General features: G+C 46.9%; 1 protein-coding gene across 2 annotated transcripts in view; it reads left to right on the top strand.

Moving 5' to 3' along the window:
- The first annotated feature begins 1,050 nt into the window (after positions 1 to 1,050).
- Positions 1,051 to 25,458, top strand: part of TRPM2 (transient receptor potential cation channel subfamily M member 2) — a 49,055-nt gene continuing 24,647 nt past the window's right edge. Inside the window, exons 1-12 of one of the 2 annotated variants that reach the window (XM_084846897.1) lie at positions 1,051 to 1,285; positions 4,747 to 5,047; positions 5,730 to 5,815; positions 7,891 to 8,059; positions 11,841 to 12,021; positions 12,712 to 12,875; positions 13,689 to 13,869; positions 15,560 to 15,621; positions 17,284 to 17,484; positions 19,070 to 19,172; positions 20,612 to 20,733; positions 24,984 to 25,121. In XM_084846897.1, coding sequence (XP_084703023.1) covers positions 4,853 to 5,047; positions 5,730 to 5,815; positions 7,891 to 8,059; positions 11,841 to 12,021; positions 12,712 to 12,875; positions 13,689 to 13,869; positions 15,560 to 15,621; positions 17,284 to 17,484; positions 19,070 to 19,172; positions 20,612 to 20,733; positions 24,984 to 25,121 — 1,602 coding nt within the window. In that variant the 5' untranslated portion in view covers positions 1,051 to 1,285; positions 4,747 to 4,852. Of the gene's footprint in view, positions 1,286 to 1,320; positions 1,530 to 4,746; positions 5,048 to 5,729; positions 5,816 to 7,890; positions 8,060 to 11,840; positions 12,022 to 12,711; positions 12,876 to 13,688; positions 13,870 to 15,559; positions 15,622 to 17,283; positions 17,485 to 19,069; positions 19,173 to 20,611; positions 20,734 to 24,983; positions 25,122 to 25,458 lie in introns of those variants that run through there. The other variant, XM_084846898.1, reaches the window with a different exon arrangement.

Genomic DNA, 25,458 nt, shown 5'->3' with positions numbered 1-25,458 from the left:
TCACAGTCTCTGTGATTTTGGTCTTGAGTAGAGCCATGTCACTTCTCAGTTTGGGCCACTCCTTGGCTTCTTTCCCAAGTTGTTTTGTGCTTTTAATCCCAATTATATGCAAACCCGCAAGCTAAATGCCGTTTTTGGCCTGTGGGGAATTGTTAACCTATTTTTATAGGAATGCAACGACTCAGTCTCATTCATGGAATGCCAGTTCAACACCAGCAGAAAGGAGAGCTGGCTTTGATGAGAATGCATGCTAACTGCAGAAAAGCTTCTGGGGCCAGCGATGCAGCTAAGTAATTTTAGACCCTGGACATAATGGTCTTGTGTGTGTGGTGCTTTAGAAGGCCATTGGTATTATTTCAATTGTGAGGCACACAACGAACATTTCTCACCCTCCCCTCCAACTGCCATTCCATGCTTTAAAACTGCTTCTACATTCCTGGTGTGTTAGAAAAACAACAAAACCATTTGCCTATCCTGATCTCTCTCTCTGAGCATGTGCAGTTTAGCGTTTTAAACTAACTTAAATCATAGCACCATCATGACTACAGGGATAAAATGTAGTTTGCTGAGGCCCTAATCAGCTGCTACTCTCTGGGTGGTCATTCGAGATGCCTCTGGGCCGCAGGGCTCTGGACCTCACCCTAGCAGCATCACTGTCTGGGACATGGAGTGGTGGTGGGGATAACATGGGTACTCAATTATCTTGGAAATTGCGCTCCAAAGACAAACATTAACCGCTAGAGGTGGCCAGTGGCATTCTAGAGGGTTCCTTTCTGAATCCACTCCTTTTCAGTACCTTTGGGCCGGTTCACCCACGTACATCCCATGATTCAGCACGGAGTATATTGCAGCAACAAGCCAATCAGGTTCCGTGCATCTTCTCAAATAGTTGGGCCGCGTGATTTGTTTATATCGACTCTGCAGGTAGCTACATTTGAGCAACTCTGAAGGGGGGAAAAGCCATTTGAATGTTGCCCCATTATTCGTTGCGCTCAAGCAAAGAAGCTCCTCCTTCCGCAGGACTAGGCTGCTTTCTCCGCAGTTGGAGACAGACGCGCGAGTCGCTTCGTCACGCAGCAAACCCTTGATTTTGTCCTTCCGTCTTTCCCGAGCTCCTGAGCAAGCGTCGGGGGGCGGCACGGCTTCTGCAGTGTGATTTGCTGGCAAGCGGCCAGCCCCTGGACTGTCTCCTTCTCTTAACTGCAGTCACTTCAGAGAGGCTTCCGTGGATTCTTTCCTGGCTCCTTCAGCCTTAAAGTGACCTGCTCCCCGCCCCAGACAAGAGGTACGTCTCCCTCATGCCTGACTGGCAGGGAGCACATGGGTAGAAGGTGTGGGATGAGGATGATGCTGCAGGTCTGTATGGCTTTCCCATTGCAACTGCTACGAACCTTTAAGATGGGACCCTGAAGCTGCAAAAGCTGGGAATTTGCAAATTCTCTGCCGATGTGGAGAGTAACCGGTGCTCTGCACACCCAGAGATGGGCAGAACTGCTTAGTAATTGCCCTGAAATGCGCTGCGCTGCAAGGTCAGGAGAAATCCTTGTGCATTTTAAGCAGTCAGAAATTGCTTTGTGCTATGAACATGGAACTGGGTGCTTATGTGCGTAGAGATATTAACTGTGTGTTTATGTGCGTGCACTGTGGACTAATTGGCACTATGGGTTTTCTTCTTTCAAGCTGTGCAACCTGAGACAATGTATGGTTACTCGGAAGTAAGGCCCACTTAATTCTATAGTACTTACTCGTAAGTAAGTGTGTGCATTGGATTGCAGCCTATGTCTGTAAAGAGCCTTTGCAGATGCAGAGTGATCACAGGGAGCCCGTCTGTGAAATATTCAGAGCTAGAAAAATATTTTTGACCTCTTACAGCTAGCATCAAGTTTTTAGGAAGCCACTCGGTTGCAAAGGGCAATGAAGAAATCTTTTGGTGGTAGAGCATGTGCTTTGCATGCAAAAGATCCTAAATTCAGTCCATGGTATCTGATAGGTCTGGGAAAGACTCCTCTCAGAAACCCTGGAGAGGTGTTGCCAGTCAGTGTAGGCAACACTGAGCTTGATGGGATAATGGTCTGACTTAAAGCATCTTCCTATGTTTGGGTACCAACTTCATGTTTCTGGCATCTAGTTAGCCAAGCCCATGTGCCTTTATTTGTTTGTTTATTAGCTATGGTGGGGGTTTCTTAAAGTTCCATTTGGGACAGATTTTTAGTCTTGCTTTGGGAGGGCCTCTGTTTTAATTCCTAGGAGTTATTATGGTTCTAATGTTTTGGAATTGTCTGGAGCAGGTAGCTGCAGCTTTTCTTTTATGTAAAAAAAAAGTCTACTGGCGTATGCTCGGATTAGTGCTTAATGGCCTGTTGAGACTGTTAATTAAATGTTAAAGTGGAATGATATGATAGTGATATACAAAGGGTTCTCCCCGCTGGACAGCACTGTTTATCTTTAGACTCATTCCTGCAGAATTTATCTAAGGGTGCATCTAGAGAAAGTAAAATTGAAATCAGTGGAAATGTTGGTACGTAGCTGTGCACTTATGCACCACTAGGATTTAGCATGCCTAACTTTTCCTGGATTGCAGTCCAAATTCATATCTCCTCAATGTTCAGAGTGCAACAGCTCTTAGAGAGCAAATGGGATTTGTGATCTCAGGCCATTTGGCATCTTCTGAGAGTTCCATCTCATTTTGTCGACTATTGGATGATCCTGTTGGGTAAAGGCAACCATATATTCTGAAGCCCAGTTTCATACCTAGCTATACAAATGTTATAATTCGCTATATTAACTGGGTAGCCTTGGTCAAGCTGCTGTCTATAAGCCTCATTTGCCTATCTGCAAAGCTCAAATAACAGAGCTGTTGTGTAGTTGAGAAACATACAGTTACAAAGCAGTTTGCACATTAGAAGTGCTGTGCAAATAATAGGAATAGTGGGCATCATTTTGTTTGACTGCTGGTGGATATTGATGTGGTAATGTAATGTACAGGGGAGGGGCTGTAGTTCTGTGGTAGAGTACATGCCTTACATGCATCAGGTCACAAGTTTAATCCCCAGGATAGCCAGCTGAAAGGACGTCAGGTAGCAGGACTGTGAAAGACCTCTACCCGACATCTTGGAGAGCCACCACCAGTCAGAGCAGGTAGATGGACTCATGGCCTGAGTCAATATTCTCATTGCTTTGGGGTAACCTGTCAAAGTTGCCTAACATTTCTGTTGGCAAGTGAGCTATTTGAATGGTACTGGGGATGCTGATGTGTTAGTTGCTGAGAATGTGAGTGACAATATATGGAATATTATTGGTTGTGGGGGTGGGACAGAAGCTCACTAGCTCCCCCTTCTCCACTTTTGGGAGGCCCTTTTATAGGTAACATGTAAAAAGAGGTTGCTTGGCCCATACATTAAAAAAAAAATCATTCCAGTATTCCTACAGAAACTGATACTTCTTATTAATGGTCGAATATCAGCTGATGAGAGCAATGCCAATAATATCTGCATTCCCAATAATTTCTCCACCTTTCCCCTGCCAGAAACATTTCCAGTGTCGTAATGCCATCTTCATGTAACTCCTCTGGATGGCATTGATCACGCCTGGTGGGATATCACTGTTGTCTTGGGGCTTTTCTAGATGAGACTTTTATTGTACACTTGCCATTACTTGCTCATGGTAGTTTGTGGGTGCTTTAAATGACATTGTCATCTTCCAGAGCCTCTCCTGTTCTTTCCAAGCATTTTCATGGGGGGAGGAGCGGGTTGACCGGGGAAAGTCCAGCATTTGGGGGAATGGCAGAATGAAATGCTAGTCTAGTTGCATAATTCCGCTATACCACCATGCCATTAAAAGTTATGCAGCAGAACATACAGAAAGGCAGAGAAGGAAACCCCTGGAAAAAAAACCCATGTGCAGATATACAGTGTTAATCCCACAAAGAATCTGGAAGCAGAAGCAGTGGTAAAATGTCGGGTTAAAAGCCTTATTTAGAAAAGCCCTTGGACATTACCATAGGAAGTTGTTGTTTTTAAAATTAGGGAGATAATTGAATTACTAATTAAAAAAAAAATTTAAGATACAGTGTACTAACCAGAAAATGTGCATATTTGATATCAATGATGACTGATAGTGATATGATCCATTAAGGTGGGTATATGAATAAATAATATTTTGCCTTTTTTTGTACTTTTCAGTCTGAAGTTTCTAAAATTCTTCACAACTAAGGATACAATCCTATACACACCTTCCTGGGATTAAGTTCCATTGAGCTCAGTGGGGCTTGCATTTGAGTAGAAATGCACAGGATTGCAGTGTAAATGAGCTAAGCATAGGTCAGGGTTGTGTGCAGAGAGGCACTGCCTACAGTAAGTACAGAGTGCAATTTTAAGTGGGTGAGCAGTCCCACTGAATTCAAAGGCAGCCCTGAAAATGGTACTTGGCTTTCCTGAAGAATGAGTGACCCCATTCCACTATTGCTGTGGCATTCTGAGGGGGAAAATACTATTTAATGTGCTGGGGAATGCAATGCACTCAATTAAGTCCTTTTGGTCTTGAGGAAAAGGACTTTTTCAGAATATTACTACTCAAAAAATTTTATGTACCTTGAATACCTGAAGTAAGCCAGCTTTAGAGCCAAATATATCTGAGTTATGGTATTTTCTGAACATTGCAAATCCATCAAAATGCTCAGGTTTAAAGACAAGGCTTCTGTAGAAGTGCTTCAACCAGCAAATCCCTTTTGGTGTTTCTGAAATACAGGTAGTGTGCTCCCGTTGTATCCCACTATCTTTGGTATGATGGTTTCCAAGACTCCTCTTCCAATTACATTTGAACAGCTTTGGTGATTATCCTAAGAGACATCGCCATGGCTGGGCCAGGCCGGCGAATCGGGACGCTCTCTACGGAGCTGAATAAGGTCTGCCCTGATGAAGGAGACAGCTATCCCGTGTATCCTAAGAGCTATTATGATCTCGACATGGTTCCCAACCTCAGACGAAGTAATAGTGCCTTCAGTAAGAGCAAGCGGAGGGCTCACTTCAGTCCTGGCACCAATGAAAAGGCAAGTTCAAGAAAAAGAAGACAGAGCCAGACGTTGGTTCTTTGTGGTGGGAGGAGTATTCTATCATAGGATGGAAAATGGGATGTTCCTGGTGTTTCCCCATGGCCCAACTGGAGTCCACCAGGAGAAGAGCCTTCAGTGTAGTAGCCCCCTTCCTATGGAATTCCCTGCCTTTGGAGGTCAGGCAGGCGCCAACGTTGTGTTGCTTTCAGCACCTCCTGAAGACACTGTTATTTCAGGAAGCCTTCCTCAAGTGACCAGCCATAGTTTATCAAACTTGGTTTTATCAGAACTCTGTCTCTTTTTAAACAATTTTAGATTATTTTAACATGGTGTTTTATTCGTTATCCTGTCTGCTGTTCACTGCTCCAAGGTCTTTGGATGTGGAATGGTATACCAATACTGTAAATAAATTAAATAAATAAACAAACAAACCAAGAGAACAGGTTGAAGGAAAAAAAAATAGCCCCACCTTAAAGGATAGAGAAGATATATTTTCTTTGGGTTGCAGTTAACAGCAGAGCTTGTACTGTCTCCCTTAAAAAATCAAAACGCACCACCATGAAAAACTGAATGTTGTGACATATACAAATGATGCAAATGTACACAATTAGGACAGGGTTATATTTCATCTTGCTTCTGCTATTGTTACTGTTCTGTTCCCTGTGCCCACCCCCTGCAGGAAAATCTCAGCTCATGGATCCCTGAAAACATTCGGAAAAAAGAATGTGTTTATTTTGTCGAAAGTTCCCAGATGTCAGATTCTGGGTAAGGGAGCTACTCCTATTGATATTGTCTGTTTGCTTTTCACTTTTCACTGGGTGTCCAAAAGTGGTGGTGAGCTCATTCAGCAGCACGGGTGAAATAGGACACCCCCTAAGGCAGCAGTGCTCATGCAAGTTCCACGGGCAGTAGGGTGACAATGGTGGTTATCTTACGGCAAGTATGCCAGAGGTGCAATATAAGAGCCTGCCCGATTCAAGATGCTGGTTCTTATCTTCAGATTCAGTAAGAGGTCTATCTATATTGTGCAAATTGCTCTGACCTTCACCGTAAAATGCTTGTGTACATGACGCTTGAGTGTGCTTGAACTGCTCTCATGTTTCGTGTGCAGTGGTATAATGGAGCCAGGGCTCGCATGGATGGAGCGCCAGCACTTTTTTGTTAGCAGGGATGCTGGTGTTATTTGCCGCACGCACGCACACTCATCAGACTTTCCTGTTCCCTCTGAGTTTAGCTGCAATCCTCACAGTAGCTAGGGGAAAATGTATCTTCCCAGCACCAATGTATTGTTCCCTGTTGTAATGCAAAGTATTTTGGGGTGGCTTGGTCTTGAATGGGCAATTAAAACCTATTGACTGGGTTCAGACAATCACTGGGTAAAAGAAGCCATTGCGGCTTCTTCCCCCACTCCATGTGTGTGGCGCATGCAACCACGAATTGCATAATTACCCGCGATGCAGCATGGGTTGTCGTGTCATCTGAACCTGGCACCGTGCGTAGCGGAGGGTGGCTTCTTACCCACGCCACAGCCTATGGCTTGTAGTAGGGGTTGTGGCATGGGTAAGAAGCCACTCCCAGCACACACCTCACCGGGTTCAGACGACATGGCAACCCAGACTACATCGCCGGTAATTATTCAAATCGCTGTCATGCGTGCCATATGTGCAGGGGCGGGGGGAGAAGCCACAGTGACTTCACCCGAACACTCCCATTAACTTTCCAAAAGATCTGCTCCTGGTGTAGAGGAAGACTGCTAGAAGCGGTTTGTTGATGTAGATCAACACAGCTACCAGCATTTCTGCACTCACCTGGGGGGCGTGGCTGTGGGGACTGTCCTGATGAGCCCCTGCACTTCGGAGTGTACCACTGCACTGCTGTTCGTGTGTGTCACGTATGAACGCTGTTACAGAGGTAGAAAACCCCAGAGAAAAGTCCAATGTACATCTCAGCCAAAGCAGGTTTTACCTTTGTGCTAGGAACCAATCCATTACAACAAAGACAATTGGAGCTTCTCATGCAACAATGAACTTGGCTTGTACTGCTTTTGGAGGATGGGAGATTTATCCTGCTAACTCTTCTGGGCCTATTCACATCACTTGGGTGGTGTTAGTTGTGGCCAAATCATTTGAAAATCCTAGGGATGATCCCCCCTAGTCTGTGGTCAGCTGATCATATGCCTCTGACAGCGTGGACAGAATCCAGGTATTAGCATGTGTTGGGAAACACTCAAAAGAGCGATGTTTCCATTGTAGCTGCTTGCCACGAGGTCAATACTGTGCCTAGTGGCAAAGGTGAGCAGCAATCTGGCATGAACAAGATTTTTCAAGTGCTCAGTAGTCATCTATAGGCAACTTACCTTGTAGGACAGAAGCATCTGATGAAAGTGCCTGCCTCACTACATGTGTTAGTATTTAAGGTGCCATCAGACCCTTTAATTTTGAAAATGAAAGCATAGTAACGTGAGCTATGGATTTGTGAGAACTGGAGTCCAAGATGCTCCACCACCTAATCTCCGAATTTACTGTTGCCTATGACGAACAGAGAATGCCAGCAAGTGCAGTGTGTCCCATTGGAGTGCTGTGATGACGAGAGAAGATGACTGTACTGGAATTCACTCTTTTGCACAATAATTAAAGGCTCAGAAGCCTTGTCCTGTAAGAAATTTGACAACCCTAGCAAGGCCAGTTAATAGGCTTTTCATGATGGGTGTGGGTGTAATGTGACTTATTTCGGTACAGAATATGCCACTTAGCTGGTCTCCCATTTGCCTGTGGATACCGCATGCTACCTTGGTAGGACTTGCAAGATGTTTCTGAGATTCTGGTGCTGTTTTCTTACAGGAAGGTGGTGTGCAAATGTGGCTATCTCAGGGAACAGCATTTAGAGGAGGCCATAAAACCTGCCGTGTTCCAGGGGAAAGAATGGGACCCCAGAAGACACGTCCAGGAAGTGCCAACAGATGCTTTTGGGGACATCAACTTCGCAGGCTTGGGGCAGAAGTTGGGGAAGGTGAGTGAGCCCATGACTAGGGATGTACGAAAGTCACTTACCTTTTCGCAGCTTGGCTTCGCGGTGGGGGGGAGGCGCTTCGCTTTTCCCCCCGAAGTTCAGGCGAAGCGGGGGAGGCTTCCCGCCTCGCCCGGCCGAAATTCAGGCTGAGGAGAAGCGCCCCGTCTCCCCGGCCGCAAAACAAAAAGTTAAAAAAAAAAAAAGACTCCGTGATAGGCTACGTGACGATTTACGTAGCCTATCACGGCTAGATTTCCAAAGTCAGCCGTGATAGGCTACGTAAATCGTCACGTAGCCTATCACGGGTGACTTTGAAAAAAAAAAAAAGCACGTACGCAAGTGGCGGTGGCCCATGGGCACCGCCATTTGCGTTCCTTATTTTGGCACGTCTAGTCTACATAAAGATTTACGTAGACTACGGCGAAAATAAGGGCACGCTATTTGCGTTGCCCTTATTTTCACCGTAGTCTACGTAAATCTTTACGTAGACTAGACGTGCCAAAATAAGGAACGCAAATGGCGGCGCCCATGGGCCACTGCCATTTGCGTACGCGCTTTTTTTTTTCAAAGTCACCCGTGATAGGCTACATGACGATTTACGTAGCCTATCACGGCTGACTTTGGAAATCTAGCCGTGATAGGCTACGTAAATCGTTACGTAGCCTATGCACGGGTGTTTGTTTTTTTTTACTTTAGTTGTTTTTTTTTTTTGCAATGGCGGCGGCGGCAGCTGGTCAGGAGACCGGCCGCTGCCGAACCGCCGCCGGGAGGGACATTCACCAAAGGTAAGTCCCGGGGCGGGGGAGAATTTCACCACCGATTTCGGGGGGCCGAATGCGTTGGCGCTCGGCCCCCCGAAGATTCGGGGAGAAATTCTCCGCCATCCCTACCCATGACTCTGTACCATACACAGGACTGGAATCGACTATGTCAACATGAGTGGCCAGCATTAACCATAGTAGAGAGTTGTGTCAGCCCCAGAGTTTTCTAGTAAACCTGAGAAGTTAAAAAACGAGCATTGTTTGAATAGCTTTGAAGGCAGGGGTGGGGAACTGGCAGCCTTCCTTATGTTGTTGGACCAACTCCCATCAGCCCTAGCCAGCATGGTCAATGGTCAGGGACGATGGGAATTGCAGTCCAGCAGCATATGGAGGGCCACAGGTTCTCCACCCTTGTTATAAGGGCAGGAGAGTAAAAACAAACAAAACCCTGTCAGTGAAGCTCTTTGATTAGACATTCAGGCTGCAAGGGCAAAATTAAAGGTATCCTCATTCCTGTTTCATGGCATCAAAAGATTTTGTAGTAGCACTCTGGGATTCTCTGAGAACTAGCTTACTGATTACCCTTTCAATGTAACACTAGCGTCACTCTATTTGGTGGGTTCATCCCATGGTATTGCTGTAATATTTAAAAGCCCACAAACATGTGGTTCAGTTATATTGACCTATTTCTTGTACATAGCTTACAACCCAGTTCTGTGCACATGTACTCAAATTCCCATCCAATTCAGTAGGACTTACTCCTGAGTAAGTGTGTGCAGGATTGCAGCCTCAATGAAGGACATAGAATAGACAATACATTCTCAAAGTGCTTTATGTAAATTATCTCGGTAAATATTGCAACAACCCTGCAAAGTAGACTAGTATTGTTTCCATTTTACAGATGCAGGTTGAGGCAGAGAGACAATGACTTGCCCAAGGCCACCTAGTGGGCTCATAGCTGTGGCCACTGAACACACTCAGTTCTCATCGGGCTGCTGCCTAATCTGCTGATTTACTGGCCAAAATCTGTTCTGTTCCTGTCTTTGAACAGCTGCAAGCCACCAATGTTCTGTGTACTTTATCAGCATTTAGAATATTACATCCTGTCCACATTTAGAACAGCCCGCTGGGATTGGGAAGTAGAAAGGTAGAAAATAGTTGTATCTGAGTGAAGAAGAGCCCTGTGAAGTTTGGAACAGACTTCTGCAAGGGAGTCACAGAAGATTCCCTTTACACTGGGCGAGTTCGTACATCACGATAAGCCACCCTGATTGTCAGGCATGTTTTTGTGTTTGTGTTGTTTTACTTTCAGGAATTTTATGCAAATTTAGTCGGGTGAAAATAACACTGGGGACCAAAACCCCAGAGATCCCGCCTTCGCATAGGCTAAAGCATGAAAATGCAGATAGGGGGTGGGGGGATTGTTGCACTTTTTTGCCTTTTTTTTCCAGTCTGGATTTGCACACATTCACATTAACTAATTTACATTAGTTAATGCACATACACACAAATGTGCATTAGATAATGTGAAAGTGCACAAATCCCTCCCAAAGTGTGGGGGGCAGGAGGAAAACAGAGGAAATCCCCCCCCATCTGAATTTTCACAATTTGCAAATTAGGAAATTTGCACAAATGTGGGGAAATTGTGACATTTGCCCAAATCGATCACTGCTCGATTTGTGCAGTTCTCCGATTTGTGCAGAGTGAGCAGCGATTGTGAATGGGAATTGAGCGTGCGGGTGTTGCCAGCCTGACATACAGCCAGTGAGATCGTGAGGCTGCAAGTGGAGCAGTTGGGTTTTCTGCCGTGCTTGCCAAGTGACTCTCTAGCATTTCGGCACAAGCCACACGCAAGCCATTATGCCAGGTTTGCATGCCATGGCAAGCCACTCAGAAAACAAGCCACCCCAAACAACCCAGCAACAAGCTATGGGTTCTCAGGGTGGCTGGCACGTGGTTAACAAACCACTGTGCCAGGTTCGGATGTCACGACAAGCCACCCTGAAACAAACATGGCTGACAACCCACCGTTTCCATTATGTCCTATTGCATTCAGATGCCTTATGACAGTCTTTGCCAACCTGGCGCCCTCCATATGTGCTGGACTACAACTTCCATCGTCATTAGACACTGCCTGCTGGCTGGGGCTGATGGGAGTTGTAGTCCAGCAGATTTGGAGGGTGCCCAATTAGGGAAGACAGCCTTATGAGCTTTGGGAATATGGCACTTCCAGATGATACTTTTATAGTGCAATTGGCCCACCTCATTCACGAAATTTCAGTGAGGGGTGGGTGGGTGGGCACATGAGGGGTTCACATGACCAGTCGTCTTTCATTTGTAACCCTCCCATGTTTTCCCACTACGTCTGCCTTTTTTCTTAACACGGAAGATCCATCAAGGAAGGGAAGATGGAATAGCTGCACAATGCCTTTTGACTGGTAGCGCCAGGAGCCCTCTGTCTTGGAGCATCTATGTCCCTGATTCACAAAGCGCATAAGGCACTTGAGCACAGCAGGAAGTGGCAGGGAGCTTGCAGCAATTACCATCAGTGGAGGCTGGTGGCCCCGATGTTGGTGGGGCAGTGAATCCGGTCTGGGTTTCAGTCAGAACTACTCCAAAGGAGCTATCCAAGGTGCCAAACCCATTTTGGGGATAGGGCTCAGCACTTTGAATAGCTCATTTAGAGATCTGACTGATTCTGATCGAAACCCGGACCATATTCACTGCCCCTCTGACATTGGAGCCACCAGCCTCCACTGCTTATGATCCTATCCATTTTTGCATAGTGTCAAGTATCATAGACTCATAGAACAGTAGGGTTGGAAGGGGCCTACAAGGCCATCGAGTCCAACCCCCTGCTCAATGCAGGAATCCAAGTCAGAGCATCCCTGACAGATGGCTGTCCAGCCTCGTCTTGAACGCCTCCAGTGTGGGAGAGCCCACCACCTCCCCAGGTAATTAGTTCCATCAGGGAACGATCCTCTCATCTGTTCCTTCTGGGATTTGTTCCCTTGTTGCAGTATGTACGTGTCTCCTCTAACACCCCCCCAAGAGTCATTTATCAGCTGATGACGCAGCACTGGGGTCTTGATATACCCAACCTCTTAATATCTGTGACTGGAGGAGCTAAAAACTTCAACATGAAGCTGAGACTCAAGAACATATTCCGGAGGGGGCTTGTCAAGGTGGCACAGACAACAGGTATGGCAGCTTCTTGGTCTGAAGCTAATGGGAAAGGGCTTGTTCCTGTATTATTTATCTTATTTATTTATCTCATTTTTTGTTACCCCACCTTTCAATCCAGATGGGCCCCCAAGGCAATCTAAATACAATCATTCCAATCCAAAATGCGATAAGCAATCACAGTGGAAACAGAAAGCTAAAATTAGAGCCAGTCAAACAAGGGTGGGCAACCTTTTCATCTCTGAGGGCAACATGCGTTGCCGGGTGGTGGGTTGGGGTCTGCTCGTGTGCACACATCTGTGCATGCATGCCCACACACACACACACACACACACACACACAAGATGGCTGCTGTGGGAGGGGGAGGCTAAAGCTTCTTCCCGTGCCCCAGCAATTCCGACTGCATCAGGATTGCTGAGGGAGGGGGAGGCTTTTCCCTGCAGCCTAGCTGATCACTTGGGCTATGAGGAAAAGTGAGCAGTGCCCGCTGGGTCTCACAGATCGCATGGAGAGTCGCATGCAGGTTGCAGATTGCCTCCCTCTGCACTAGAAGGACTTCTCAGCAGGGGCACACAAAACCTCAACCTGCACTCAAAGCTTGCAATATCCTTTGTTGAAAAATTAAATCAAGTATCTCTCCCTGGTCCGGAGAAAAAACAGGAGAAATGAAGCAGCTGGCCACATCCAGTCAGGCTCTTTGTTCCACAGGTGCCTGGATCATCACCGGCGGTTCTCATGCTGGTGTGATGAAGCAGGTTGGGGAAGCAGTACGAGACTTCAGCCTGAGCAGCAGCTGTAAAGGCGAGATCGTCACCATTGGCATTGCCACGTGGGGGACCGTGCACAACCGCAGTAGCCTCATCTGCCCCATGGTGAGCCAGAAGGATCTTCAGACCATGCTCCTAACAGAACAGAGGACGAATGCTGCAATCCTATACATTCCTATACCTGGGAGTAAGTCCCATTGGACACAGTGGGGCTTACTTCCAAGTAGACATGTATAGTTTGTGGTATCAGTCTTCCCTCGGCTAGGTTCGGGGAGATGGGGAATGGCAATGACGACATCTTGTAAAACCGGAGTGCAGAACGTCTTTCACCCCCGAGGGCCAAATTCCATTTCAGAGATGCTCTTGGGGGCTGCATTCCAGTGGTGGGCAGGGCCCAAAATACCAGCATATTTTCCCCTTAAAGCTCTTACTGCCAGTCACTAAGCCTTAGGAGAGTCGTTTCATACTTTTAGAATGAGGAAGAAACTGCAAAGCTCTGGGAAACCACCAAATGATTGGTGGTTGGGGGAAAGGGGGTTAGGCCAGGGAAGGGGGTGTGGTCTTCTGGGAACCCCAGTGGGCCAGATTGGGACTCCCAGAGGGCTGGATTTGGCCCCTAAGCCAGAGGTTCCACACCCCTGTTGTAAACAAACTTTTGATGGAGACTTTGGATAGCTCCTTTAGAGTTCTGACTGATGTTGACTGAAGCCTGGAGTGGATGCACCACCCCATTGACATTGGAGCCACCAACCTCCACTGGATGGAGATGCCATAGCAGAAATTGCTAAGTGACTAGAAGTCACACAAGATCCACTGCAGCAAGGGGGAGACAGGAATAAATGGAGCCAGGCCCTTGAGCTTCTTTTGTTCAGGAGCATCTCCATTTACGACTCCATTTTTTCACCTGTATGTTTGCAGGGTATCTTCCCAGCTGAATATGTGCCGGATGAGGAGACCCAAGGGAACCTCTCTTGCCTGGACAGTAATCACACACACTTCATTCTCGTGGATGATGGGACTCATGGCAGATACGGCGTGGAGATCCCCTTGAGGACCAGACTTGAGAAGTTCATTTCGGAGCAAACCAAGGTGAAAGGAGGTAATGGCAATGCAAGATGTGTGCAGGGTGGGGGTGGGTATCTCATTGCTGATCAAAGTCTTATTAAGTGCAACAGTCAATAATGCTAGAATATTATCTGCGCTCTTTCATCCTACTAGGCCTGTTTAGCTTCCAAGACTAGGCCAGATCAAATTCATTTGTGCCAGTGAGGCTGTAGGCTTATGCACTCTTCCATTAGATCTTAAGAACATAACAGAAACCATGCTGAATCAGACCAAGGGTCTATGTAGTTCAGCATTCTGTTCACACAGTGGCCAACCAGATGCCTCTGGGAAGCCCACAAGTAAAGCAAGTAAAGTGCAAGAGCACTCTTCCACTTGTGTTCTCCAGCAACTGGTAAATAGAGGCATACTTCCTCCAATACTGAAGGTAATATATAACCGTCATGACTAGTAGCTATTGATGATAGCCTTCTTGCTGGTGTCAGGTTAAGGAAAGAGACCATGGTCAATATCTGGGTACGTCTTGTTAATGGAGGGTGTCAAGGAGACTTGATTCCTGGGATTAGTGAGCAATGTCCTTATAATAGGGGATAACTGGGGCACCATTGCTGTTGGAGATGGGTTCTTCAGGCTTGGTCTGTGCTTCCTGTAGTATGCAGTTTATTCCATCTAGTTCTGCATTCCGGGAAAGAAGACTTAGCGTTTTTGTTCCCAAATTTGCTCAGTGGTAGAGCGCACGATTTACATGCAGAAGGTTCCAGGTTCAGTCGCCAGCATCTCCAGGTATGACTGGGAAGGACTCCTGTCTGAAACCCTGGAGGGCCAGCACTAGTCAGCATAAACAATACTGAGCTAGATGGGCCAATGGTCTGTTTCGGTATAAGGAAGTTTCCTGTGTTTCTGTTTGTGACAGCATAATGCCTACTGCTATCACATGATGGAATGCAGGGCGAATGAAAGAAGGGGCATAAAATGATGGAGAACCTAAAGTAGAAATAGTTTGCTGGTGACAGTTGTGAGGTTGGGGGGACCTGAAGTGAAGAAGCTGTGGAGAGACTTGAGGAAAACTAGAGGATAAGAAAGTGGATAGACCAAATATAAAAAATTAGGGAAGAGTGAGAACAAGCAACAGAACTAACAGACTGAAATACACTTTTTATGACAGGGACAAAAAGACCACAAAAATGTAGTTTTTGCTGTAGTTTTTTTGCTGTAGTTTGCTGTAGTTTTGTAGCAACAGTTTTTGCTGCTGTTGCTCTGTTCTGTTATTTATTTTATTGTATTCTATAATTTATTTTATTTTTATCTTTCTTATATTGTATGCCAACCTGATACCTTTGCTGATTGAGGTGGTGGTGGCAGCGGCTAAAAATCGTTTTTTAAAAAATAAACAAATCAAGGAACTGACCACTAGCAAAAGATAACTGATGCCATTGCCAGTGGTGGCTTGAGGTTGGATCATTTGGGTGTTCGTGTAGGTGCTTCTGATTGTTCATCATTATAAATGTTAATTACTTGGCTGTGTTGACTGTTTTTACTCTGTAAGATAAAGGAGTATTTTCCATATTCATTAGACTTCTCTGCTAGTCTTCCTCTCCTGATCCATAATGGAGAGCTGCATGTGTTACAACATCCCTGTGGTGATGAGCACCAGCAGGAAGGGAAGGATGACCGGCAGCGTTTACCTGAGTGCACGTGGGACTGACTGAGCCTTTATTTTCTCACAGGAGTTGCCATTAAAATACCGATCGTTTGTGTTGTTCTAGAGGGTGGCCCTGGTACTCTTGACGTAAGTACTGTAGTAGGCACCTGGGCTACTCATTGTGGAAAAGGAAATACAGTAGAGGCGAATATGGTTATTGTTAACTCCTGAAAAAATCTGTTTCATGACACACTGTGCCTTAATCACACAAAGTTCCAGTTGGCTATGTAGTGACAGAAACCAACTTTGTGGGGTTTGTGAGGCTGGTGGCTCCCATGTTGGTTGGGCTGTGAATCCGCTCCGGGTTTTAGTCATAACTCTACAAGGTGCTGAACCTATTTTGGGGCTTGTGGTCGGCACCCTGGATAGCTCCTTTGAGTTCAGACTGTTTCTGACTGAAGCCCAGAGCGGATTCACAACGCCACTGACATTGGACTCACCAGCCTCCACTGTATGACACCACAGAAATGCATCAGGGCATGTTAGTGCATAACATGTGCTGGCTTCTCCTTGACACATATAAGTGAACATGTGGAGTTCTGACTAGTACAGGGCACTCCCTTTTATCTCACACTTAGCCAAAAGATTCTGTGTAGCAGGGGATATGAGAGAATATGTCTTTGCTGTGAACAGTGGGACTTGCTCTCAACTCCTAAGAGCTGATCTCACATTACACAGGATGAGGTGGCAGAGAGAGGAGGGTGCTTCCAGACAAACACTCCTAGTGCTGATCAATCATGGCTCTTCTGCTCCAAGTGGAATTGCAAATTGACTTGTGCGTAGATCTCCCTATGTTCTGTCCGCACCAGTGTTCTTAGGGCTACTCTTCCGTTTTTTTAAGGGATGTGGTTTTGACATGAGTAGTAACTTACCAGGCAGCGGAGTCTATCAGATCTCAGTACACTTTCATTATACCCTATGCAGTAGGTACCATCTGTATCACCTGTCTATTTGATTTTAAAAAAACCTTTTAAGTAAAAGTATTGAGTAAAAGAACCTTTATATATTTTTGAAATAATAAAATAATAGTGAAATATTACATAAATAAAATATAGTACTATAACCCAATAATGCCCTCTAAGTAACCCCCTATAATGCCCTATAAATACACCCTATAAGTACACAGACACACACAGACACATTTTGTCTTCCACCTTCTTCAGCTGCTCACATCAAAACCATGTCTCTTAAAAAAAAAAAAAAGAGTAATAGCACTAAGGACATGTACACCTATGGGGATTGTGTGACTCTTCTGTCCTTCTGAAAAAAAGTTCGGACTTTCTGTGGTAAGAAAAAAAACAGCATGAGAAAACACAGGAGGATTACAAATGGATGGTGATGATGTCATGTAGACCCCTAGAAAACATGAGTGAATGAGCCATAGCAATTCACAATAAACACCTCACCTGAAAGCAACCTAAGATGGAATTCTGGACTGGATCACTTAAGGCGGCAGATGAAGGAGCATGTTTTTGCATGTCCCTTGACAAAACATTCCCTGTACTAAATATTTTCTGCAATGTGCTCTACATGCCACAACATTCAAGGAGGACTTTACCCGGGGGGATCATTCAAAATTACGATTCCTCCATCTACAAACTTAAGTGGTAGAAATCCAACGTCTCATTCTATTACCTCTTTCTTTGTAATGTGTAGATTGGCTCTGAAGTTGGTAGGGATATCACAGTTAATGTCTGTCAGACAGCATGGGCTCAAATACTGTTGGCTTCCTGTTATTCTGTTCCGCAGACCATCTACAATGCAATCACCAATGGCACCCCCTGTGTGATCGTGGAAGGCTCAGGTCGTGTGGCTGACGTCATTGCACAAGTGGCAAATTTTCCCAGCCCCAAAATAAGCATTTCCCTAATTCAGAAAAAACTGAGCACGTTCTTCAAGGACAGCTATGAGCAGTTCACTGAGAGTAAAGTTGTGGAATGGACCAAGAAGGTGAGGCAAAAGGTCCTTGTGCAGATTTTACTGGCTTCTTTTGATGAAGTACTGCGGTCTAGGGATATGCAGTTTGTGAACGTGCACTTTACACATAACTGTGGAATATCATCTATTCTTTCTTCTCCCCCTCTGGGCACCTGCAAGATGGCTGCCTGCTACCTTTCCACAATCCCCAAAGAAGCTTTTGTTCAGCATTCCACAGATTATGTTAGAAAGCTGTGATTGGGGTAGAAAGTGAGATCCCAATGACGGGTGGCATCATCAAGGATGGGGATAGATGAAGATGAAGGCAGACATTTGTGTCGGAATGGTGCAGCAAATCTTTTTAAAAGTATTGCCCTAGTGCAGGGGCAGGCAACCATTTTGGTCCAAGGTCTGAATTCTAATTTTGGAAGGGTCTTGGAAGCCACATTCCAGAGGTGGGCAAGGCTAAAAGCAAAGGAGGTGGGGCATCTCACAGTGGGTGGGACCATATTTATTTATTTATTTATTTAAATTACTGTCAACTTTTTCTTGATAACCGAATTCACAATGGCAGTAGGATTCTGCTGGGTGTGGCCTCCACCTCCCCGCTACCCCTGTCCTCCATTGCTGACATATGGATGATCTTGTGTGATGGTTGTGGTCACTTCTCCTTTACAAGCCTTAGAATCTGCTTGGATCGATGAAACTGCAAGCAGCAATTCTCTGGCAGGCAGCAACAACTGTCAAGGTCACAGCAATGCAGAGCTAATCAACGCAAGCCCTCCAACAAACCCTCCCAGAGATTCAAAGAACAGTTCAGTGTCATGCATTTCAAGCCTCCCTGCCCCAGCCATTCAGCTCCACTTCATGCATGTTTACTCAGATGCAAGGATTCCTACTGTGCAAGTCCAGAGCCTGGCAATTGCGAGGAGATTTGGGCTCCTCTTCAGGCAGCATCATGTCTTGGGCTGGCAATGAACCTGTTAGTTATATGGGAGAAGCTCAGCTAGTGTGGCATATTGACCATAAGCATGAACTATGAGCAGGAAAATCCTTGCTTCAACTCTTAGCTCAGCTACGAAATCACTAGTGGCCATAGGCAAGCCATGATGCTCTCAGCCTTGTGAATACAGGAATAATAATACTGGCCTACCTTACAGGACTGTTGTGGGTCTTAGTGAATGTATGTGTGTGAAGAGTTTCGAGCACTTAAAATGCACTATGTCAGCCTTCTCCAAACTGATGCCCTCCAGATGTTTTGGATGTTAACTCCCATCAGCCCCAGCCAGCATGTCCAATGGTCAGGAATGCTGGGAGTTGTAGTCCAAAACATCTGGAGGGCACCAGGTTGGGGAAGGCTACACGACATTGATGGTGGTGGTGGTGATTCCCAGTGAGTCTGAATGGACTGGAAATTTCACTAGGTGTTAGTGAAGGCGGAGAATCGACTTCAGAGGGACTTGAAGATCAGAATACTTTGTGCACTGGGGGGAAGAGGCAGTCACCCTAAATTAACTAGAAAATGCAGGAAATACCTTCACAGAGCAGAGCATTAAGTCCCATTAAGATAGGGAAGGGCTATCACAGTCCTACATTTTCTTTTTGGCAATTCTTGCAGATCCAGGATATTGTGCGAAACAGGCAGCTCCTGACCATCTTCAGGGAAGGCAAAGACGGACAGCAGGATGTGGATGTGGCCATTCTGCAAGCAATGCTCAAAGGTGAGCAGTGCCATGAGTGTTGCAGAGCAGCTGTGCAGGTCAGTAACTGGAACTGCATCACTGTGAACCTTTTGAGAGGGACACTCCCCTGTGCCAAGATGTGCTATTGGGCTTTTCTACATGAGGCATTTATCGTGCACTTGTCATTCCTACTTGCAGTTGTTTGCAGGTTCTTTAGACACCGTTGTGCCCCTCCAGTTTCACTTCTGTGTCTAACCAGCACTTCTGCTGAGTTTTTTTAGAGCAGGGAAAATGTGGCATTTAATTGTAAATGTGAAAGAAAGTGCAATTTCATCTTGCGTATTTGCATTATTCCACTATACCACAGTGCCACTTAGAGGTTATGTGCTAGAAAAGCAGGAGAGGAAAAGCTCCTTGTGTAGTGCTCAGATCTCAATTCTGTGATGAAACTGAAAGTCAGTACAACAGATGAACAGTCAGTTAACAGCCTAGTGCAGAAAAGCTCATTGTCTCAGGAAGCAGCACAAGCTACTACTGTGGAACTGTGTGTGTGTGTGTGTGTGTGTGTGTGTGAAAACTGCGGCTTCACTTGCCTTTCAGGGTGTGCCTCCATGCAAGTAGTGGAGGAACAGCAGGACACCACAATGGGCAGAATGGTGCCTAATATTGTACCCTGATGCTGTGACATTGCGTGCAGAAGAGAGATGCTGAGCAAAACCTAGTTAGGTTGATGTCACACTGAAATGCTTTATTTGATTTGTTGAATTTGATCGTTAATCTCACAGCTCACAGAGGGTAACAGCAGTTTAAAATCAACCCAATTAAATACTCATTTGAGCATAAAAAAATACATAATAGAAATACATTTAAAGGATTCCATACCTGCTTAACTGCAGCTGGTAAATGTCAGTGTCTCAGCCTGTCTGGAAAATGCCCAGACTGACAAACCTCGAGGGACAGGGTTGGATATGGTGCATATGGGCCCAGGATACTTACAGAAGTATAGTCTGGGGTCTCAAGGCTGAACCAGGGGGCCACCTTTACACTGTAAGCTCCTTCAAGACATAGGAAGATCCCTTCTATTGAGTTAGACCCTTGGTCCTTCTAGCCCGATATTGTCGACAGTGACCGGCAGCGGCTCCCCAGAGTTTCAGGCAGTTTTTCCAGCCCTACCTGGAGACAGCAGGGATTGAACCTGAGACCTTCTGCATGCCAAGCATGTGCTCCACCACTGAGCTATGGCCCCTTCCAAGCCTCAGCACCTGGCATTCCCAGGCAGTCTCCCAGCCAACTAGGCCCCCACGCAGCTTAGCTTCCGAGATCAGGGATGTACAGGTTGGTATGGCCATACTTGGCTCTCAAATATGTTTATTTTCCTAGCATTACCCCTTCAAGTTCTGGATGCGTATGATTAAGAGAGCAAATAAATGTTGGTCCATTGCAACCCAGTCATTTTCTTGTTTGTTTGTCTATTGCAGCTTCCCGATACCGTGACCAATTTGGCCATGAGAACTGGGACCACCAGCTGAAGCTTGCAGTGGCGTGGAACAGGGTGGACATTGCCCGGAGTGAGATTTTCACCGATGATCATGAGTGGAAGGTGTGGAGGCTTTTGGCAATGAGCGTGCCCCCTTTCTGCCTGCATGGTTAGAGCAGGGGGCAGAAGTACCAGCCTTGACTGAGTGCAACCTTGTTCTCTCGGGAAGGCACGGAGGTGGCTTTGAAGGCGAAGCTACTAGCCATTGTTAGAGCTGCCTTGCATTGCCACCACTCCATGCCTCTTTGCTGTCTTTTTCTCACAATATGTAGTGCAGTGCAGTGTGGGAGTATCATCACGGCATGTGTCTCCCCACCTCACAGGGATGTGGAGACACACAGGGCGATGACATTGTGTTTTGTTGTACTATATGTTATGAGGAGGAGAGGACAAATTGAAATGGGGTGGCGGCACCTCCGGGTCTCCTATAACAGGGCTGGGCAGAAAATAGATCTCCAGATGCTTTGGACTTCAACTCCCAGCATTCCTCACCACTGGCCATGTTGGCAGGGGCTTCTGGGAGATGAAGTCCAAAAAATCTGAAGATCTATCTCCTGCCAACCCCTAGTTTCTGACTTTGTGTATTCCACTCAGTTACCCGTATGCATGGGCTCCTGTAACTTAGCCCTTGTTTGCTGTGGCTCATGGGAAGTAGCAGATATCCACAGTGCATGGCTTCTCTTTTCGCAAGCTCTGGAACATATCTGGTGGGCATCCTTTGTACGAGCTCGGGGCCGGCTGAGCAGAGAACAGGTGGCAACTGAGGGTGTGGCCTTTATGTTGCCAGAGGCTCTTCAGTCTGGATTTGAATCCTAATGCCACAGCCCTGTATAGCAGGGGTGCAGACCCTTAGGCCCAGGGCCCAAATCCATCCTCCCTGGAGTCTCAGTCTGGTCCTTCAGGATTCCCAGATGTCCATGCTGATCGTTTGGTGGTTTCCAGTGGAGGCCCAGATTGGTGGTTTCCAGGGGCTCCGATGTCAGTGGGGCAGTGAATCCACTCCGGGTTTCAATCAGAACAAGTAAGAACTTTAAAGGAGCTATCCCAGGTGCGAAGCAAAACAATTGGGAAATCTGGGGAACTCTGCAGGCCCAGATTGGGACCCAGGTGGGCTGGATTTGGCGCTGTCAGGAGCACCCTAGCTGCCTCTTGCAGTCCCCACCAATAGCCAACTCAGGACACAGACGACGAATTCTTTCCGAGACTTTATTCCTTTATTACTTTATGACTCGTTCAGAATACTAATCACTAGCGACAAAGCAAGGAACAGCACTGGGGAAAGATAGCAGAGTAGCCTAAACTCCAGGTAAGGCAGTTGGTCCCCGTTTGAAGGAGAATCACGGGAAGACCCTGAACTTATGGGCTAGGGAGAGATCCTCCCTCTTTCCCTTGGGTCCTCGGGACGTGACCGTTGTTTGCGCGCCAAACGAACGCTACGCCTCCTTTCCGCGCCCGCCATCTGTCGTCACTCCCTGCGTCTGTGCTGAGCGTCCAGCAAGCCCCCCTCCAGTGCTCTCTCACTGCCAGGTTCACTATCTATCCCAGGAATGCTGGCAGGAGGAATCTCTGCCAGCTGCTGTGCTGGTGAGAGATGAGCGAGCTCTCCCACAGATTGCTGTTCCTCCTCAAAATCAGAACTGCTCTGGGGCTCTATTGGCTCAGTTTCCACCCTGACAGGCCCCCAGCTTGGGGTTCTGCACTCCCTGTTTTAGGGTTTTACTAATAATAACACAAGTTGTTCAACCCATTTGTCGCAGCACTGTCAGTGTGGCTGGGGAGATGCACTTTAGCGATGACATGCTAAAGAGTGGAATTGTACCTTTATTACCCTTAATATTATTCTGTCAGCTTAGGACCTGCATCATGGACGTTTTGTGTCTCTGACAACATGACACCCTCCCATTGCTTCTTGAAATGGGAAGCAGGGATATACCGGGGGGGGGGGGGGAGGGACGGGGGAGTCACTGGCACTGCAGACATTGCCCATCCCATGCTTGTTGTCTTGTTCCATAGGCTAGCATGCTGAGGAAAGATGGGCTTCTCATGTATCCATCGCACCATGCTAGAAAGGAAACGGCTCCGCCCCGTCAGCAACAGTGAGCCCTGCTTGCTTGGAGCTGCCTACTGCTTCCCACCCTTGGCTGAGGTGTACATTTGGGCTAAAGGGGAGATAGAACATCTGAGAGTATGCTGGGCAGTTCCTTTCTCAAAGCTTCCTTCTGCCTGCTTCCTCTCCTTCAGGGACTGAGCTACAGCTGTTGGCTGCTGGGGAGGGACAGTAGCTCAGTGGTAGAGCACCTGCTTTTCATGCGGAAGGTCCCAGGTTCAGTCCCCAGCATCTCCAGGTAGGGCTGGGACAGAAACTCTGGAGAGCTGGAACTAGTGAGTGTCGACAATACTGGGCTATATGGACCAAGGGTCTGACCTAGTATAGGGCTGCTTCCTATGTTCTTATGTTGTTCCGACTCCTGCATGCCACCTCCTTTGTATCTTTGAGCTTCCTTTTCTTACTCCCTCTCCCTGCCTCTCTGTCATGAGGAGAACAATCTGGGTCACTTTGTCCCACGTTGATGCCATCTCCTTCTGGCTGTTTTCCTGGCCAACAGCCCTCCGATCTTCACCCCATGGTGGCAGCTGCTCTCATAGCCAACAAGCCGGATTTCATCAAGCTGTTTCTGGAGCAGGGCGTGCGCCTGAAGGAGTTTGTTACCTGGGACACCCTGGTCTACCTCTACGAAAACATGGCGGCCTCCAGTGTCTTCCACGGGAAGCTGCAGAAGGTGTTGCTGGAGGAGAAGGAGCACTCCGCCTTCTCCAAAGTGCCAAGGATCCAACTGTACCACGTGTCCCAGGTGCTGAGGGAGCTGCTGGGAGACTTCACTCAGCAGCTGTACCCGAAGCCAAAGACCGCCGAGCGACACCGTCTTTCCATCGCCGTGCCCCACATCAAGCTCAATGTACCGTATTTCTGCATGCTAATAACCCCTTGAGCCCATCACAGCGCCCCAGCTTTACAGTGCAGAATGTACAGGGCAGTCCACTCCCTCCCTCTCCTTCTCTGACAGTGGCCCCTGCCCCAATTAATAAGTTACCTTTCAGCTCAGCACTGATCCTTGGTAAGCTAGTTGCATGGACAAGCCTTACATCGTCACGTTGTTTCCTGCACTCACTTTGTGGTAGTAGGAGAAGCTGAATGAGGTAGAATTGATATTGGGGATTTCTTTTCCTGGCATCCAGGACATTCAAATGTCCCTCTATTTCTGATGTTCAGGCTATGAGTGCCGATGCTTATGTCACCAAAACAGTTTCACCCACACACAAGAGGGAAGTAGCAGGAGGCTTGGGGGAATGTACCCGAAGGTTTGCAGAAATCCAGAACTTTTTAGAACAAAATTCTAAGGGGCACGGGTGCAAAACAGCCCGGCGAGGACTGAGCATACTTAGTGGCCATGGACCCCTGACTGACAGTTGGGCGGGGGGGAGAATAGAATGGAGTGGCTAGAATCCTGAACAACAAAATTTCACTTTGCAGCACTTTGTTGCAGATCTCAATTGCTATGTTTAGTGCCCTTTCTCCACCCACTGGTGTCAATCTTTGACCTCCACTTCCATTTTCCACTTCCACTGAACTCTGCAGTCCAGCCCCTCTCCTCTGTAATTGTCTAGAGTTGTAGGAAAACTGAGAGCAGGCAAAGCCTAATATTCCTGTGCTACGCCGGGGTCAGACTCCTCCTTGCTGTTGTCCTCATGAGGTTGCAAAAGCTGACTGGTGATTCTCCACGTGGGAGATGAATTTGGTGACTACAGGTGGAGACAAATGACATCCCATCCACACACGTGTACAAAAGAATCATCATTGTCTCCGTCCTTTGTATAGTCATCCTGTGGTCATCACTGGTAAACAGGTGTTGCAGGCAGTTTATAGTGCTTCGAAAATCTGTTTGAACAGAGATGTCAGTAGGACAGAAGAAATGAGCGAATACATGGGCAACAAGGCCTCTCGGTGGTGCAATTCATTTTAGATTCTGGACTTAATGGTCTTATGGGGCAGGGGGCAGCAGTCCTTCTGGGTTGGGGGATGGCTCTTTAGGTAGTAACGTGCATTACTTCACTTCCTTCATAATGTGGCAAGCCAGCCTACTGTGTTTGGAGACTCTTTACTCATTCTGCCGAGTACAGCCCAGGACTTCTGCCCTTAAGTTCTACCCTGACAGCATCGCTGATGCCTTTCACTCACATCGCCTTCTGCTGTCTTAGCTAATACTGTCTGACTCCTCTCCAGCCTTTATTGCAGGTTCTTTTCTCTTCCATAGGTACAAGGGGTGAGCCTTCGATCCTTCTACAAGCGTTCCACTGGCCGGGTTACGTTCACCATGGATCCCGTGAGGGACCTGCTCATTTGGGCAATTGTCCAGAACCGCAAGGAGTTGGCTGACATCATCTGGACCCAGGTAAAGTCTTCTGTTCTCCAGCCATCTCCAGATAGGGCTGTACGCAGCTCATATGGCCTTGTAGAGGAGCTGTTGGTTTGGGAAACACAGTTCTGTACCTGGTCCTGAGCCCTACATGAAAAGCTTGCAAAATCTGCACTATCCCTGCTAGCAGCAGGCCCCGAGAGTGGGAATGAAGGGGATACATACCTTGGCACTCCTTCAGCATGAGCCAAGGAAGGAGATTTGGGCCTCGTTCTCTCTGAGGTGTCGAATCTGTGTCTGGGCTGTATCACTTCAGGCTGCATCTGGGAGCTCACAGAACTGAAAGTTTCTCCATTTTTTAATTTTTAAAAAA

This window comes from Heloderma suspectum, chromosome 3 (genome assembly GCF_057233095.1).
Source record: "Heloderma suspectum isolate Gila_16-S chromosome 3, 16-S_ref, whole genome shotgun sequence".
Classification (NCBI taxonomy): domain Eukaryota; kingdom Metazoa; phylum Chordata; class Lepidosauria; order Squamata; family Helodermatidae; genus Heloderma; species Heloderma suspectum.
The sequence above is the reverse complement of the archived record's forward strand: the minus strand, read 5'-3'. Positions and strand labels throughout refer to the sequence as shown.